Consider the following 16,559-nt stretch of genomic DNA (forward strand, 5'->3'; position numbering starts at 1 on the left):
TGTCACGTCATCTAGTCCACACTTCCTCAGCTTCCTAATGAGGATTCCCTAAGACGCCCTTGAATCCCCAAGAACAGATTCAGTACAAAGAATTAGGAGGTTCTGAGTACCATTCACGGCCATGATAGGAAACACTGCTGTGTTTTTTCTTTTTTAAAAACCAACAAACAAACAAAACCTAACAACCAACCAACAACAAACCTGATCATGGCTCAGCAATTCTTCCACAGATCATTTACCACAAACATTTCTCACCTCCAACTTTCCAGACTGTAAAGTCAGAATAACGTATACCAACAGAAGCATTGAGGCTATAGCTGTAAGAAATCTTGTGGATGGTAAGATGCCTGAAATTTCAGATGATTAAATGAGATTGCACAAAACATTCACATAGTCCTTCCTACATATTTGTGTTTGGATACCTGCCCATGGACTAAAAGGGCTTTTTGCTCCGAAAGCCTTCTGTCATGTTTAACTGAGAAATTTGTAACACCTCCAAAACTTCATATAGGTGCACACAGAAAACTGCTAAAAAAGACAACCAGAAGTCTGAAAAGCAGCTTATTTTACAATAGAAAATTCCTGGAACTGCAACTACAGTATCTTCATAGTACCATCAGTCAATCACAATCCAAGAGTCAGTCTGATCATAAACATCTTGACATTTTACTCCAAAAATAGGGTAAAGAGAAAGATTTTTTTGAAAGCAAAATTTAAGGGTTTATTTCACAATTTCTTGGAAACAAATTTGCAGCTATACCCGATTAAAAAAAAAAAAACAACCCATACAAAACAAAACAAAATCCCAACCTACCACTTTAACACTGCTTAAGACAACTGTGGAGGGTTCACAGTTAATTTTTTCCCCTCAACATCATTTTCCTGAATAGATGGCACTTAACTAACACACTTCAAGAGCAGTAATCATGCTCCACACTGCTGATCAATTCAAAGGGACTTAGCTGAAACTGGCCGTTCATTACGATCAAAGAAAATGCTTCTTAAATTCAGTGCATTACCTGGTGCTATGAGAAATCAAGAAGTTTAGTTGAATCAGTACACAAGACACTCAAAGTGGAGAGAACTATTATATACAGGTAACGCGAAAGGAAGGATCGACCCAAGCCCTAGGATCTCTCATTCCATCTCTGTGCATGCTCCCTATGACTAAGGCAAAAAGCTTAAGAAATTTGTTATTTCTTGGACCCCTGTACAAGTATGTTGTAGCTACTTCTGATTAACATAGGTAACTGAAGAGTCACTTCTTTCTGAAGTCCTGGCTATAAACAAGTACATTAAAATGCCTGACTACGTGTGCATTAAGCTGAAGTTTCCAAGGGTTGAGAACTGAGTGAAATAAAGTTTTCACAACAGTTCTTTCTCTTGATGACATGAAATGTACTCCTAAAGTTCCCCTACAGCCAACACAAATTTATGGCTAACCAGTCCAGATGCAAAATAAAGCAGATCCAAAAATACCCGCTTATTTTTGATTAAAACGCTTTTGCTTTCCTTTTGAGACAAATGACTTTTTAAACCCTCTGAAATTTGGACATTTAACCCAAAGTATGTATTTTGCCATAGAAATAAGATAGAAGCAGCAAAAATCATACTGCAATTAAGAATCAGGCTACAACGGATTATCAAAGTACTTCTAAAAGGACAATTCACTGTCTGAAGCATTATCAAATACAGAAACTGGAAGCTCACACATGTCACTGTATTTAGGGAAGGACTGTACTTGATTACTCAGAGAAATCTCGAGACACACGAGAAATTAGACCATCACTTCAAAGGACAGCATTTTTAACCATCTGTTCCACAAGCTGGTACTAGTAAACATTTTTCTAAACAAATAATTCTATAATTTAATTGGCCCAACTGAGCAGCTACATTAAACACAGAAGTGGAATTCAAATGCCCGTGCAGAGTCTTGAGAACATGCCGCACATTTATCACAAATCTCAGTACACCCATAACCACAAGAGCACCGCTAGGTTTCTCCTTGAATAAACTATGAGCTGGCAGAAAAGCAAAGATAAGACAACTCAAACCAACACAAAGTAGCATACTTTTTTTTAAGTATCATCACTCAGTACACTGCAGACAGTTGGAAATATGCATATGAATATGCAAAATGAATATACATGTTCTTTAATTGAATTTTGGCAAATTATCTATTGCATTTCCAGTCTTTACACGCATTTCCAATTATTTTTTTATTATATAAAGGAGAGGCCAGTTATGCTTTCTCTAGCTCATAACCAGATGATTATCATTAGTGTTAGTCATCAATTACAGTGTTAGAGACTATTTAGATACTACTAGAATTGATCTATGATCCAACAGCCATGATGGTCATTAAATCAATTTTTCTTGAGTTTTGTGGTTAACTTATTCTGAAGATTGGGGTTCAGGGATTTTTAACTGTATGCCCTATCATATCTTTCAACTATAAGTCTTAGTCTTATGCAAAACATATAATCCGGGGGAAGCAGAAGACCCACAAGTGCTTGAACAGTAATTTCCAAACACATCCAATACATTCTCCATCTACTAGTTATCCCTACATTGCCAAAAAAAAACCCCAATGATAGTTTACTTTTTATTCTGAAATTCCCTTTTAAGCATGTGTGGAATTGCTGTTCAAGTCAAGTAACTTTGGACTGTATCCTCCTTTGAGAAATGTGTCACATTTTGTTTATGCTATACAATTAGATAATTATGCAGTATTTCAGCTGCCTTCCCAAACATGGATAAGCCACTCTTTCTAATAATATGTTGTGTATTAAGGTTTTTTAAAAGTCTTATTTTTAGCTGTTTAAACTGTAATCCAAGATTAAATAAATCAATTTTGACATATTATGCATTTTCAGCTTTGATATAAAACTTTGCATTTTGCCATCAAGAATCCAAATCCCTGTGTGTGTGAAAGAGCTTCAGCCTAAGCACAATATAAATCAAAATAGTTTCAACAAGATTCTCCATAGATATTTCATCTTGAAAATTACTCTTTCAGAAAGCTATGAAAGATAGCCTTTGATTCTCCATTGCTGGTTCAAGGGTGTTGATATCACTGTACTTTATTTTTGTCCCATTGCCAATTAAATATAGTGAAATAGAAAAGTCTTTGAAGACAAAAATAAATAAAAAATAGTCCCTTCAGTTTTTGATATTCTAATTCAGCCCTTGACAGCAATCAGGTCCTTCAGCCACAAGAGCCAACACAGAATTGCCTCCATCCTGCAAACCACAGGGAGACCACCAAGCTCATCACTGGATGCAAGAGCCTTTCCTACTCTAGCAAATCCCCACAAAAAGACAGGCAGAGAAACAAACTGAGAAGTCTCCAGCTTATTTGATCATGCAACATATATCTAGAGTAAGCCTCGCTAGGTTAGCTGTATTAAATGGGTGACTCAAATGATTCAATGAGCCATTAGAAGTGACAGATCATGTCTTGCCATGCTTTTAGCACACCCTAATTATACTAAGTCCAAACTAATTTTCTTATCTGGAATGGAATCAAGAAACAATCAAGAACCTCGTGGCATGGGCCTACATCCCCTTGCCATTAATGACTAGTTCAGAACTGAGAGATTTATCTCCGTGAAATAGGCTTGGGATTGGTACCAAGGCAAAAATACAACATGTATTGTCTCCTCTCCACAAGCAGACAAAAATCTTGTTCATCTAACTCAAATGTTACAACCTCCTCCTCTACGAGGCCTGGAAATTTCAATCTTGACCCATTCAGGTCCCTTAAAAAAATTCCCATCACACTATCACAGTCTTTTAATGGGTTATAGCTCCAAACACTGGTGACAAAGCCATCTTCCAAATCCCCCCAGTAGCTGCTCTGAGTTTTTTGTTATTACCTCGACGTGCCTTTTCACACTCCACCCTTCCCCAGTTACACCCTACACTTCTACACCAAACTGAGATCGTCCTTGGAGGTGCTCCACTGTCAAGATCCTCCCCACATCTAGCTGATCTTACACTCAGTTCCCTCCCACACACACCTCCGAGGTACCACACTGCCGATATCCTCCCCAGACACCAGTCTCGTCCTGGATCCAGTTCTCTCACACACCGAATTTGCTCCCTGCCAGTGATGGCAATGCTTACCACTGACTCCACCAAACTTTTCATGAGTGCTTCCAAGCTGCTGCTGATACTCCGAACTCCGTCCCCAAATCAGTTCTGCTGCTTGTAGCCCTCTCACTTCTTAACAGCCACTTCAATGCTGCTTCTCAACTGAAAAACACTTGACACCTATTTAACTGACTTCTGTTGGCTTTTATACATCCATCTCATGGCTGAAAAGTGAATCCTTCCTTTCAAACATAACTTGAAGCTTCTTTAGAGACACGCTGTTTATGTGTTTATATGTTATGTTTACGTGTTTATACCATGGGGGTATTTTAAAAATCAGTAGTCAGGACTGCCATTCACAAAGAGGATTTACTCAAAGAAGGTTTTAAACTGACTCATCACTTTTGCCTAAGCCAGTTTCTTATTGAATTAAACTTTGACATAGGCCACTTAAATACCCATCTGCCCTGAAGGTTAGGTCCCTTAAGGAACTAAACCAGCTGAAAACCACCCTCCCCAAAAAGAGACTGCATGGGGTTTTTTTTGCTAATTTGTCTTACAGTAAGGTTGGACATGCACCAGTACTGGTGCAAGAGAGTGGTGAGACCATATGGCTGGTGGGGAGGACACTACTGCTTTTGGCAGCAGTTAACCAGTAGCTCAAGGGTGCTGTATTGCAAAACCCTGCTGAGCGTGCAGGCTGCTCTGCCACAGCAGACAGAGAGGTAGGAAAAGTACCTGGAGCATGTTTTCTTTAGCTAGCTTCTTTCAACCAGAAACAAGTTGAAGATTACTTAAAAGCTGCGATATTGGCTGGCTTTGCTGGTGAATGTGAACTGTCACATCTGCAGCAGATAAGATATTCAGGAAGTTCTATTTTTAACTGTAGGCAGAAAGAGTATTAGTTTTACTTTGTTTCACCAAAATGTCAACTAAATACTTCTGTTTGGCCTCACATACCACTTTACAAAGCTCTACCTTCCAGTTAACAACACAAAATTATAAACCAACATTACATTTAACAGGCACCTTCATGGAGCTTAACAGGACTTTGCTATAGATAAGTTTCTAATTTTTTTTATTGCCTGCAAGTCATTTGTTCTTATGTTTGCACAGTGCTGTCACTATATTTACATTCACTAAAAACACTAAGTTGTTATCTCTCAAACTAAACTTATCACTAGAATCCAAGCCTAAATAGGAATTTTTTCTCCATACAATAGAACTTAAAACCCAGTCCCAGCCTTGTGACTCTTCAAATCTTGCATTCTCACATGTGCAGGTTATAGATCCTGAAAAGCGGACACTTCCCCCTCACACCCTTTAGAAGATATGTCAATGCAAATACCCGATTTTCTTTTAATAATGCTTGGTGCTGTGTAACGATAATAAATACAACCATTATGCCTATACTGACCCAGACATACATTGATTTATACATACAAGAAATACGAAAGTACTTTCTCTGACAGTTTCAAGCACTGACAACATCCAACAGATCACGGTTTCTTACTATAAGATCCAACTCATACGTGAGGCAGTCAATACCATCTCACCCAACCCTTCAAGAAAAGACCTCATAACATCTGCCAACACACTGAAGTCACAAGCGCTAATTTAGTCCTTTCTAGCATGCACACAAATACAATAAGGCAGGTGTCTGCATTCCTTATCTAATTGCTGAAAACACTTCCATTTAGATGTAAAAACTACACACGCACACAAAACCTTCACCTTAACAAAACATTAAGCAGCTTAACATCGGTTTTTGTTAATGAGGTTACCGTGGCTCAATAGCTGTTTTGATGCTTTAGCACACAGGCATTATCTCTTGCAGTTTTAGGCTACCTAAGCTAGATTTTCAAAGTGTATGTATTTTAACCTGTAAAACCCAATTAAATAAACCATAATTCACTACTATTGTACTATAAGGAAAACTTTTCACCTTTAGGAAGAAAGAGTGGCTGCCTCCCACCTCTACTTTCTGAGACACTGAAAAACTGCTAAAAAAATTTATAATCCTCAATAACTAGAGATGTAGCACTCATTTTTAACAACGTTGAATTACAAGAAAACATGAATGTTCACTTCATACAGGCATTGCTTTTTCCCCAGCAACATAAATCTGACAACAAATTAAAAGCTACCTTATTAAAATATTCAAACCAGAGAGCTGAGATCAAGGGGGGGAAAGGCAATCATTTAAAATTATTTACCATGAATCAGCTGATTAACATTTACTTGTTATCAGAATCTATCAATCAGATGAAAGACTCAATTTGAAAAACATATATAATACCAACTAGCATTAGTTCTAGGAAGTTTGCACCTACATTAATTTTCCATTTTCATGGAAGTCACTCACAATTTAAAATTAAATACCTGCCTGTTTTTAGACCTACCAGCCAGCATGAAAAAAAAAAAAAAAAAAAAAAAAAAACAAACATGAATGTATCTCCCTCCTGAAAGACAGAGAAGTAGATTTATCATGGTATTATGTAAAACTTAAAAAAAAAAAAAAGTCAGCTACAGCATGCCTTTAAAAATATTACTGCATTATTCTGAACAAGAACTAAAGTACAAATATGTGCAGATTGACCAGGGAGGGTTAGGGCAGTGCAGCCCTTTCTCAGCACCATGTGCTGCAGCATGTATTCCCAGTCACATGCCAGGAGAGCAGTCACACAGCTGCACAACTTTCCCATCCACACTGTGGCTGCATCCAGGTTTGACATTTGCACAGAAAATTCAAAACATCTGGATCTCAAGTCCTACTTTATATGCAATGTTTTTAATATAAATTCTATCAAGTCCACTGTATTTACTGCTAACTTGAGGTAATCAAATGATGCAACTGCAGTGACCCAGACGCCTCAAGTGACAAGGATAAACTGGATTTCTTCCTTGCCGTGTTAAGAGAAATAATCAGCAAGAGAAGCTCTCCACTTTCTCATGAAAGGATGGCTGTTCTGCCAATCCTTATGAGAAATATATAGCTATACATATAATATATAGGTCAAATGATATATCATGCAATAGAGGCAGTAAAAATAGATGGTCATAGACAATGGGATTTCAAGTGATAGCTGACTTAAATCAGGCAAAAAAAAAGAATTTGGAAATTTCATCTAGAGAGCTAAAGGAGTGGAAAAACTACTCTGACATTTAATATCTCTGACTATTAAAACCATATCATATTTCTGGTTTCAACTTCTGACTATCAGATATTATTATAAATCTACTAAACAAAAGAGCTCTGAAGTCTCCGGTATCATCTCTTTTTATGAACAGTACTCAAACCACTTCTTAAACACCTCTTCAACTGAATAAATTCAGCTCTTTTGCTCTCATGGGAGAGCATATTTTCCAGATCCGTACTCAATTTTTTTTTTTCTTTACAACCATCTCCATCTCTTGTGAACTTGGCACTGACAGCCTAGAGAGTCAATTTATAAAATCACAACCAAATTAGTATTTCAGCAATTCTGCTCCCCTTTAAACATTTTTCAAAGCATCACTTCCAAAAACACATTTGTGTACCCTATAGGTTACATTTTATGTTTTACATTAACAGCCTGCATCACAATCAAATAAAGCACGTGATTTAAATCTGTCCAGTTATCATAACATTTTCAGAGGGAACATTAAAATAATGATCAACAATCACATTGGTTTTTCCCCATTCCACAAATAGCATTAGTTCAAAACAAAACTGTGAGTTAACACAGTCGATAATCACAACAAAAAGGAAGTAGACATGAAGAGTCTGACAACACATACTAACTTGAAGCAAACTTTCAAAAATCGGAGCCGTACTGACTACTCTGTTGCCTTCATCTTCTGATGCTTTGGAATAGAAGCATCTGAATTCTAATACTGAATGACACTAATTGTGCCTCTCAGTGCAGGGGGTTTAAGCCAGGCCCAGAAAAATGTTATTCGTGAAAATCCTTTATTTAAATGCTTTTTCTGATTGTCTTTGGGTTGCTGAGGAATGTCAACTGGACAGATACTTTCCAATATTCTAGGAGATATGTCTTGACACAGAGGCCACTGCTTTTCTAACCATATCACGCACTGGTGTGCCAACAGATCCTGTGTCTCACTAGAGAGGGGCACATCTTCCCATTTCAGCAATTCTTGTCCACTTCACAGCCCTCTGATCTGTCCTCAGGGTTGCTCCTCTCCATGTATCAAACAAGGCAAGAAAATATACAAAACGGTAGTTTGACACTACTTAATACAAAACAAGAAGTAATTAAGCAACTTAAGTCTGGAATTTTCCAGCTTTGAATATTTGACATGAATATGCTCTTGATTTAAGCTTCTTACTTTTAATCTCCTATTCCTTTATAAAAACAAACTGGGGAAAGAGAAATCATATTGTGTAGCATCACACCAGCATGTGGGTTTGAACATCACACTTTGCCATAACTGAGGAAACAATAGTAGTAATGGACTGTCTTTGTCCTAGCCCACAGAGTGAAGAGGCAAACTAATACAGACATTTGCTAAAAGCAAATAAATTATAAGAATGAGGAGTCCTGAAATAGTTCAGGGGAAAAAAAAAACAAAGCCAGCACCTCTGGACTTTTCTGCCCCTTACTCACTTGAGCATTTTTATTCTGCACTCCTAATAACATAGCTATTGCCTAATGACTTTCCCAAACTGACTCCTTGTTTCAAGCCCATAAGCCTTTCCTGTTCATTTCCAACCTCAACAATTCTGAATTTTCATCAGTCTCCTTTTCCAGCATTATCTTGCACTTCCCGACCCCTGTCCTCGCATTTCACACACAGTTCTCCTATTTCACCTTCCAACTATCTTCCCTTCTTCACCAAGACTTTGCATGTTGCCTTTTATACGTATTTTCCGACTGAAGATTCCTCATCCAAACTCAGTGCTCCTTCTTTTCCCTCGGGGTTCCCTGTACAGCCAAGAAAAGAGCTGACACCCTCACAACCTGAACCCTCACCAGACCGGTTTCTTCTTACCTGTTTTTCCCTGCCCTACTGGTTTTCAGTCCAGTTCCCCTACTTTTTTCTTCCCAGGCTTTAGGTGCCATCCTCCTTCTCCCTACCCCCAACTCCTGATTGCTTCACTTTCCACAACCTACTGAAATTCCCCCCCCTCTGTCAAATTCCAAGGCCAACCCCACTTGTTCCCATATTCCTTGTTCCAACCCACCTCTTCTACAAGGCATGGGGTTTTCTCCTGTGTTTAAATTAAGCAGCTTTTAGGTCTCACAATTAAGAGGCTGATTAGGACACAGGACAGAAAAGCTCCCCGACTTCAATTAACATACCAGCAGTCCAGCTTGCAGGAAGTTTCTGCACACGCAGCTGCTAAAATCTAAGTCAGCCCATACCGATTTTTCAATGCTTCCCAAACTAGCCAAAACAGAAGATTTCTCCATGCAAAAACACCACTACACCTTGCAAGTTTAAAATCCTCACTCCAAACCACAATGATTTAAATCTTCAAACAAACAAGACAACTCACATTACAAAGCTGAAGGAAACACTCCCTCTCCCCTAGTGTTGTTCCAAAAAACCAACGCTGTCTTTTAGCTTGAAGTTTCCACATACAACAAATCCAACAAGGCTCACCAGCTTAGAAAGCTTTTGCCAAACTCCCAACAGTTTTGGCTAAGCTCTAATCACTTGAAAACAGTCTTGTAACAAACAGCAACAGATCCTTGGTGCCACCAGGATCATCAATATCAACCACAAACATAGTCAGTCTTTTTATAAGATCATTTACAGTCCCCAGTTATTGACCAGAATCTCAATATAGCAAGTACTGTGCAAACACAAGATAAAAAGGCAGTTCACTGCCTTGAAGAACTTACAATCTATTAAGATAACAGACTACTACTTTCATGAGATGAAAACATGCACTGAAGGGCTCCATTCAGAGATCTACAGGACCGGCTAGACAACCATCTGCAATCTACTCATTACACACAATCCACACAGATCAACACAGTATCTCCCCCAACCTAACCACTGATTTGATACCAAAGATAAGATGCTTCTCAAATCTGCTCATTTTATCACCCTTCTACTAGTATCCCTCTTTCTTCTTTTTTTCCACTTTTTCTTACCATAAAAAATTGTAAGATATCCACTTCTGAGTCCTTAACCCCCTCTCCCTCTGTATTATTTTGACTTAGCTCCCTTGCCCTTGTCACCTTTCCCGAGCACATTTCTCCGTCCTCAACTTCTCCAATTAGTATTTCCTTCTTTTCTTGGCTTCAATGGGAAAAACATTGAGGGGCTGGGGGGAAGATTTTTGTTTGTTTTTTTTTAAGCAAATAAGTGCTTCAAATTAAATTCACTAACCAAACTATACAATAGGCTGCGAAATCTCAGGGGGGATGCTGAAAAGAAAAACGAACTACTAAGTGCCAGTTACAGGGAAAGAGGAGCCCGTGGGTATGCTTATGAGACTACTGCCCATAGGAAAGCTTGGAGGTGCTGATTCTCAGAGCCCTGATCAAGTGCAGCATGGCCTGAGGTCCCATAGCTTTGTCCAATCCCTCCTGGATACAAATGAAACCACTCCACAAATACAGAAATGGGAGTCTGATCTCTGTCACTCTATGCCAAACTCAAAATGCCAAGGTACGTATGATTCAAGAGGTTATTCTGCCCTCCACTTTTTCAACCTGTTTCTGCAGAAACACAGCTTTGGTACCATCTCCCCGTTACTCTGACCTTTCTTTCCCAAACTTTGGCAGAACGCAACTAGCCTGATTCTTTCCTACTTTGCTGCTGCCTTTGGGAATCTGAATAGCTGCACTGAAAACCAAAAAGGCTCGTCATTTTCCACTATGCACAACACAGAAATCTCACCAAAGTAACAAAAGTAGTCTACCCTCAAACAGAGATTATCATTGCAATCTTAAAACTAGCTCCTGCTACTTGAATTCTGTAGAAACTACTGATAGGCACTCATGAAAACATGATGTCTTTTCTACCTGCCCCAATGTGTCTCAATCTCTGCTCTACAGCCTCTTCTTACCCTATGTGAAAAATAAATCTAAGTTTATACATTGCTGTGAAATATTTAGACATTTTCAAGCATTGTGTGGCATTTTAATCATTTCTTCAAAACATGAAGTCATAATTTTAGCAATATTATTTAAGTTGAATGATAACTGAATGTAAACACTAGTAAATATCTAATTTTTCATTATTGTCTGTATGCAAGATATCCCAGAAGACAAAACTGCATACCCTCTGAAATTTAATGGAAAGGATGACATGGAAAGAAGCCACAGACATGTTTCTGTACCTTTAAAACAGCATAATACAAGAAAGCTGACACTAAAATGCATAGCACATTTTTCTACAACATGTATATCTAAAGCACGCTAACAAATATTCAATGCCTCAGAAAAAAAAAAAATATGTGCATGCATAAGTAAATCTAAATAACGAGACAAAAGATCTTGATCTAGTAGGTAAATATTTAGGCTATTTGAACAGTTATGTATCGTTGTGAAAGACGGCAGGAATCGCTCAAATTACCACAGTCTTTAACCCAGACTGTGCTTAAATGTTTCTGTGGCCTGCTTAACATTCCAGGCATACTTCTGGCAAGGTAGCTCTGGCTGAGGTTCAAACTGTCCTTGTCCAACTTTCACTTACTATAAAAACATTGTTTAATATAGAAAAGTATACACAGAGACATATGTTTCTTATTTCGCAGACACCTAGAATACTGACACTTGTGTTCACTAACTCCGCGTGGAAATTTTTAGGCGAACGCTTTCAAGTGAGGTTGTGTTCACCGGGCAGTACCCGCTGCAGACCGTCCGCGCTTCCACCAGTTTTAAGCTATGACGCTTAAATACTGCTTATAAGGCATATTTCTACTGAAATATGTAAACCCCGTCTGTGTTTATTCACCCCAATTAAAACGAAAAGGCCTAACCCAATCCTACCACGCACCGCCAGGCCCGAGAGCCGTGAAAACGCTATCCCGAAACAACGCAGCAGACGGGTAATTTGTAGCAGACCGCGTATTTGTCAAATTAACTGCAGGAATTTACCGGTTTGCTTACCTCCACGCAGCGTTATCTTTTATGAGGAGGTAATCTACCAAATTACTTCAGCATGCCTCCAGCCTGCTGCTGCCAATTAGTTCAGCCCGGCTAATAAATCAGGATGGCCAAGCCACTGGGTTGCAGCGGGGCTAGTGCAGTTATTGGAGGAGCACAAACAGAGGCGGTGTGGCCCTGTCCGCCCCATCTGCCCCCCCAACAGAGAGACACCACTTGGTCTGAGCACCCACCACGGGCAAAAAATAAAAAAGCCCCAATTCCCGGATTTATTTTTTTTTTAAATCAAATTTAACCTTAACACCGGCGGCAAACTCATCAGCCGCAGGGGTAGGGGCTCTGCCCCTCGGGTCTCCCTCCACACGCATCGGCCGAGGAGGGCCGGGGTGACAGGGACCCCCCCACCCCGTACCCCGGCCCCCCTTCCCGCCTCGGGGCAAGGCGGAGGGCCCCGCCGCCCACACCCTGCCCGCGGCCGGGGGAAGGAAAATGTCGCCGACGGGCCCGGCCCGGCCGCCGAGGGGGAGAGGGCGCCGGGAGAGGGGGACGGGGAGGCCTCGAAGAGGCGCCCTCGGCGGCGGCGGAGCAAACCGCGCTCGGGGCCCTCCTTCCCCCGGGGATCTCCCCCGTCTGCCGGCGGCTCCCGCCCCTTACCTGTCCCGGGGGTCGATCCACGAGGTCTGCCGGGTGTTATGGTCGATGTAAAAGACTCGCCCGTCGAAGTCCCTCGCTTCCTCCCAACCAGCGGGCAGCGGTAGCTCCGAGCTCTCCCGGCCCCGCTGCCCGCCCGCCGGCGGCCCGCCGCCCTGTCCCGCCGCCACTTGCTGCTGCCGCCGCCGCCGCCCGCCGCTCAACCACGGCATGGCCGCTCCGCCGCCGGGCCGCAGCCGCCGCCCAGCTCCAGCCGAAACCCGCTCCCCGCTCGCCGCCGGGGCAGCTCCCGTCCCGCCTGGGCCGCGGCCGCCCGCCGCCGCCGCCTCCTCTTCCTCCTCCTCCTCCTCCTCCAGCACTAACAGGCGGCCCCGCAGGGAGCGGGACTCAGGCGGCTCCGGCTGCGCCGCGCCGGGCTCATCCTCCCCCGCGCCAGCCCCGCTCCGCGCCGGGACCAGCCCCGCCGCGCTTCCTAACCCCGCCCGGGACCTGCCCCGCGCCGCCGCGGCTCCCAGCCCCCGAGCTCGGCCCGCCGGCCCGAGCGCCCCCGCCCCGCCGCTCAGCAGCGCCCCGCCGTCGCCTCCCCCCGCTCCCGCCCGGCGCCTGCCCCGGCCATCTTCCCTCCCTCCCTCCGCCAGGGCCCGGCCCCCGCCTCCGCCCCGCCCGGCTGTTCCCACGCCGCGGAGGGCCGGGCCGGGTCGGGGGAAGGGGCCGGGGCGGGAGGACCCTCCCGCCCCGGCCCCTTCCCCCGACCCGGCCCGGCTTGGCCTGCGGGGGAGGAGGGAAGCGGCTGGACCCGGCCGGGCGGCCGCACCCCGCGCCGCGGAAGCCGGGCCCAAACCCAGACACGTCGGCTACGGAGAGAGGGCGGTAGCCCTCCGGCCTGGGCTCCGGCCGGGGGAAGGTGGCTGCGGCCCCGCCGGGGCCCGACCCGTTCCGCCCTGGGGCCCGTTGGGGACCGGGTTGGGGGGAGGGGTCGCGAAGGAAGGAGGGGAGCCATGGCCGGCCCTCGCTGGGTCACGCATCCAGCGGTGTCCCCCTCCCTCCCCCCCAAAAAAACGCCTTGAGGGTGCTGAGCAATCTGGATGTGTGCAGGGATGTGGGGAAGGGACAGAGGTCTGCGACAGAGCCAGGAAAGACGATGGAAGAGAGGCGTTGAGGGCCACGTACAAGTCGCAGCACTGGTGCTGTATCCGTGCTTGGGTAACGGATGGTGGAAAATAACACACCCGGCTCGCTCGGCATCCCAACCCGGTCCCTGAACCTCATCCTGTGGAGCAGAAAGCAGCTGTGTCTGATTTGACCTAAGCCTGCTGGAGACCACAACGCAGACTTCCAGCTCCCACCTAGAATTAAATTCCCCCAAACTTACTCAGACCAGAGGTAAAGTTGGCCTGTGGTACTTCATGCCTTTCCGGGGCGCTGACTTCAGCTAAACCTTTGAAAATCTGGAAATAAAAGAGTTAAGTTAATGCAGGCTAAGCTGCTGAAAAATAGGAAAGGAGTTAACAATATATTCACAAACAACCTTAACTCAGCCCCCTGAAATTGGCAATACCCTGCCAGGGATTATACTGCAATTCCAATTACGTTCCAATTGCATTCACTCTTTTTAAGTTACAGCTCCAGGAACATTAATTGCTGCAGCATGGTTATAAATGCAGGAAAATAGAGGATTTTTGCTCCTGACTTCTTAGGCCTTTCTCTTTTATTCCCACCACCTTCACCAAACCATTAGTTGTCAAAGAACAGAGCAGTGCATGAGAGAGGCAGTATAGATAACAGGACAGATCAGGTGTTTTACCTGTGTTTCATAGGTTATTTCAATAGGAGTAGACTGGAATCTTCTTACCGGGGCTGTTGTCAGCAGTGAGGTGTGAATAGAGGGTGTAATATGTGGGTTTAGTGATGAAAGCAAAGCAGTGTATGAAGCTCTAAGGGCAATGGTGAAGTAGATTAAAAATGTGCTAAAGGTGTGAAATTTAGTAAATGCGGGGTTGTAGATTTGACCTTCAAAAGCATGACAGTTATGTTTGGATCATCTCAACAGAGGTTTTGCTTCAGCAAAGACTGGGTGTTCGGCTGTCTCATGTGGTTCCGAGAGTTCAGCAGTATCTACAGGAGCAAGGTGCTGCTTGTGTATTACAATATTTTTGAGGCGTATTTCAAAGAGGGCAGAGTTAAAGCACAGTACAAACTCGGTGTTTTTCAGCGGTTGCAGTTTCTATTATTTTAAGTATGTCTCCCAGATTGTCAGAGGTTTTATTTAGCAGAGGTAGGCATTCTCAAAAGACCGAGGTGTATATTAACAAAGCTTTGGGGCATTCAATTTTCTTGTTAAAAAAAGAAAAAGCAGAGCTGTCCTCTGTGCACCACAGTGCAACTCTCCCTTCATTGCTTTTAATGTCCTCGCAGCAATTGCCTTAGCACAATGTCTGCACAGCAGAGCACCATAACATGCCAAGACACTGGACTAGTTCATAATACCTGGAAGCAGTAGAGCCAGGTTGCTATAATAATGCACCAAGACTAATTAGCCCTGCTGAGGATACGTGCAGCATCGCCCTCCAACATGGGCTGGTTCTTCCTCATCAGTCCCCAGAGTCCCAAGAGAGGGTCAAAGCTTCAGTGAAGAACCTGTAGAGGGAGGTTGCAGAAACGTTGTGGGACTGACTGTGGAGACAGCAAAAAGATTTCATATAGGGGTGGGGAGCTCAACACAGCAGTGGGCAAGAGGGGAAATGACGGGATTGAGTGTGGAACATTTCGTTCAGCTCATAGCCCTTCGACTAAATTCTTGTCTTAACTTTGGCAAATTGCTCCTGGTTAGAGCCAGAAAAGGACTTGGCTGGGCTGTGGTTTCTCAGGCAGAATTATGATGCACATGTTCCATGTAAAACATGAGCTGTATGTCCAGTGGGGCATGGATCTCATGGATTCATTATAAATGCAGTTGAGGATGCATATGCTGCTATGTAAAGGACAGATCCAAGATTTTCAGGTGCACTGTAGCTGCTTCTGCAACTGATAGGTTACACCTCCCTAATTCTTGAACAAACATGAAAAAAAAAAAATCCTTAGATTCTGCCTGGGTAAAGTTTGCAGGCTAAACATGAGAACATGTCCTAAAAATTTCAGATTTAAAATTGTCCTAGACTCCAGATTTACCTTTTAGGCTCTCTGTGTTTAGAAAAATCATGAGCTTCAGTTAGGAGCTGAAGCTTCTTAAATGCTCATGAATAAAGGTGTCGAAAAAACTGATTCCAAGAATCCAGCCAACTGTGCACAGAGCTGCCTACAGCAACCAGTAAGAAATGATAGGGCTAGCAGTTGCCTCACGAGAATAGAAACTCCCTCTGTCTGCAGCATGGTCATGCCAAGATGCCAGGCAGGAACTCAATTATTTTTCAGGCCAGAATGGTACCCTTCCTCGGATGTTACCTCACCCTTCTGCCTGTTCCTCGGGAGGAAATGAACAAAGCATTCAGGCGCCAAGGATTATTTTTGAGTAACATGAAAAGGCAAGAAGAGAAGAACCTGAAAAAGTCACTGCAGTTTTCATACCAAAACAATAATTTGCAGTGCGTTCTGCATCGTCCTTACCCTGCAATGAAACCCTCCTGAGCCGGCATCGCAGCTCCCTCCTTTTTCTTTTCCTTCCTCTTCACTGCCTGTCATGCTTCATTAGGGTAAAAGGAAAGAAAGGGATGGAGAACCTGGTGCAACACAGCATCTCTCTGGTTT

At 43.1% G+C, this 16,559-nt stretch overlaps 1 protein-coding gene across 1 annotated transcript in view; it reads right to left on the reverse strand.

Annotated features, from left to right (window-relative positions):
* The window catches only part of WWC3 (WWC family member 3), a 106,842-nt gene extending 93,800 nt beyond the window's left edge, over nt 1–13,042 (reverse strand). Inside the window, exon 1 of the mRNA XM_082498641.1 lies at nt 12,819–13,042. Within this exon, the coding sequence (XP_082354767.1) occupies nt 12,819–13,027 (209 nt within the window). The 5' untranslated portion in view covers nt 13,028–13,042. The remainder of the gene's footprint in view (nt 1–12,818) is intronic.
* Nucleotides 13,043–16,559: the final 3,517 nt, after the last annotated feature.

Source organism: Vanellus vanellus (genome assembly GCF_965231255.1).
Source record: "Vanellus vanellus genome assembly, chromosome: 1".
Lineage (NCBI taxonomy): Eukaryota > Metazoa > Chordata > Aves > Charadriiformes > Charadriidae > Vanellus > Vanellus vanellus.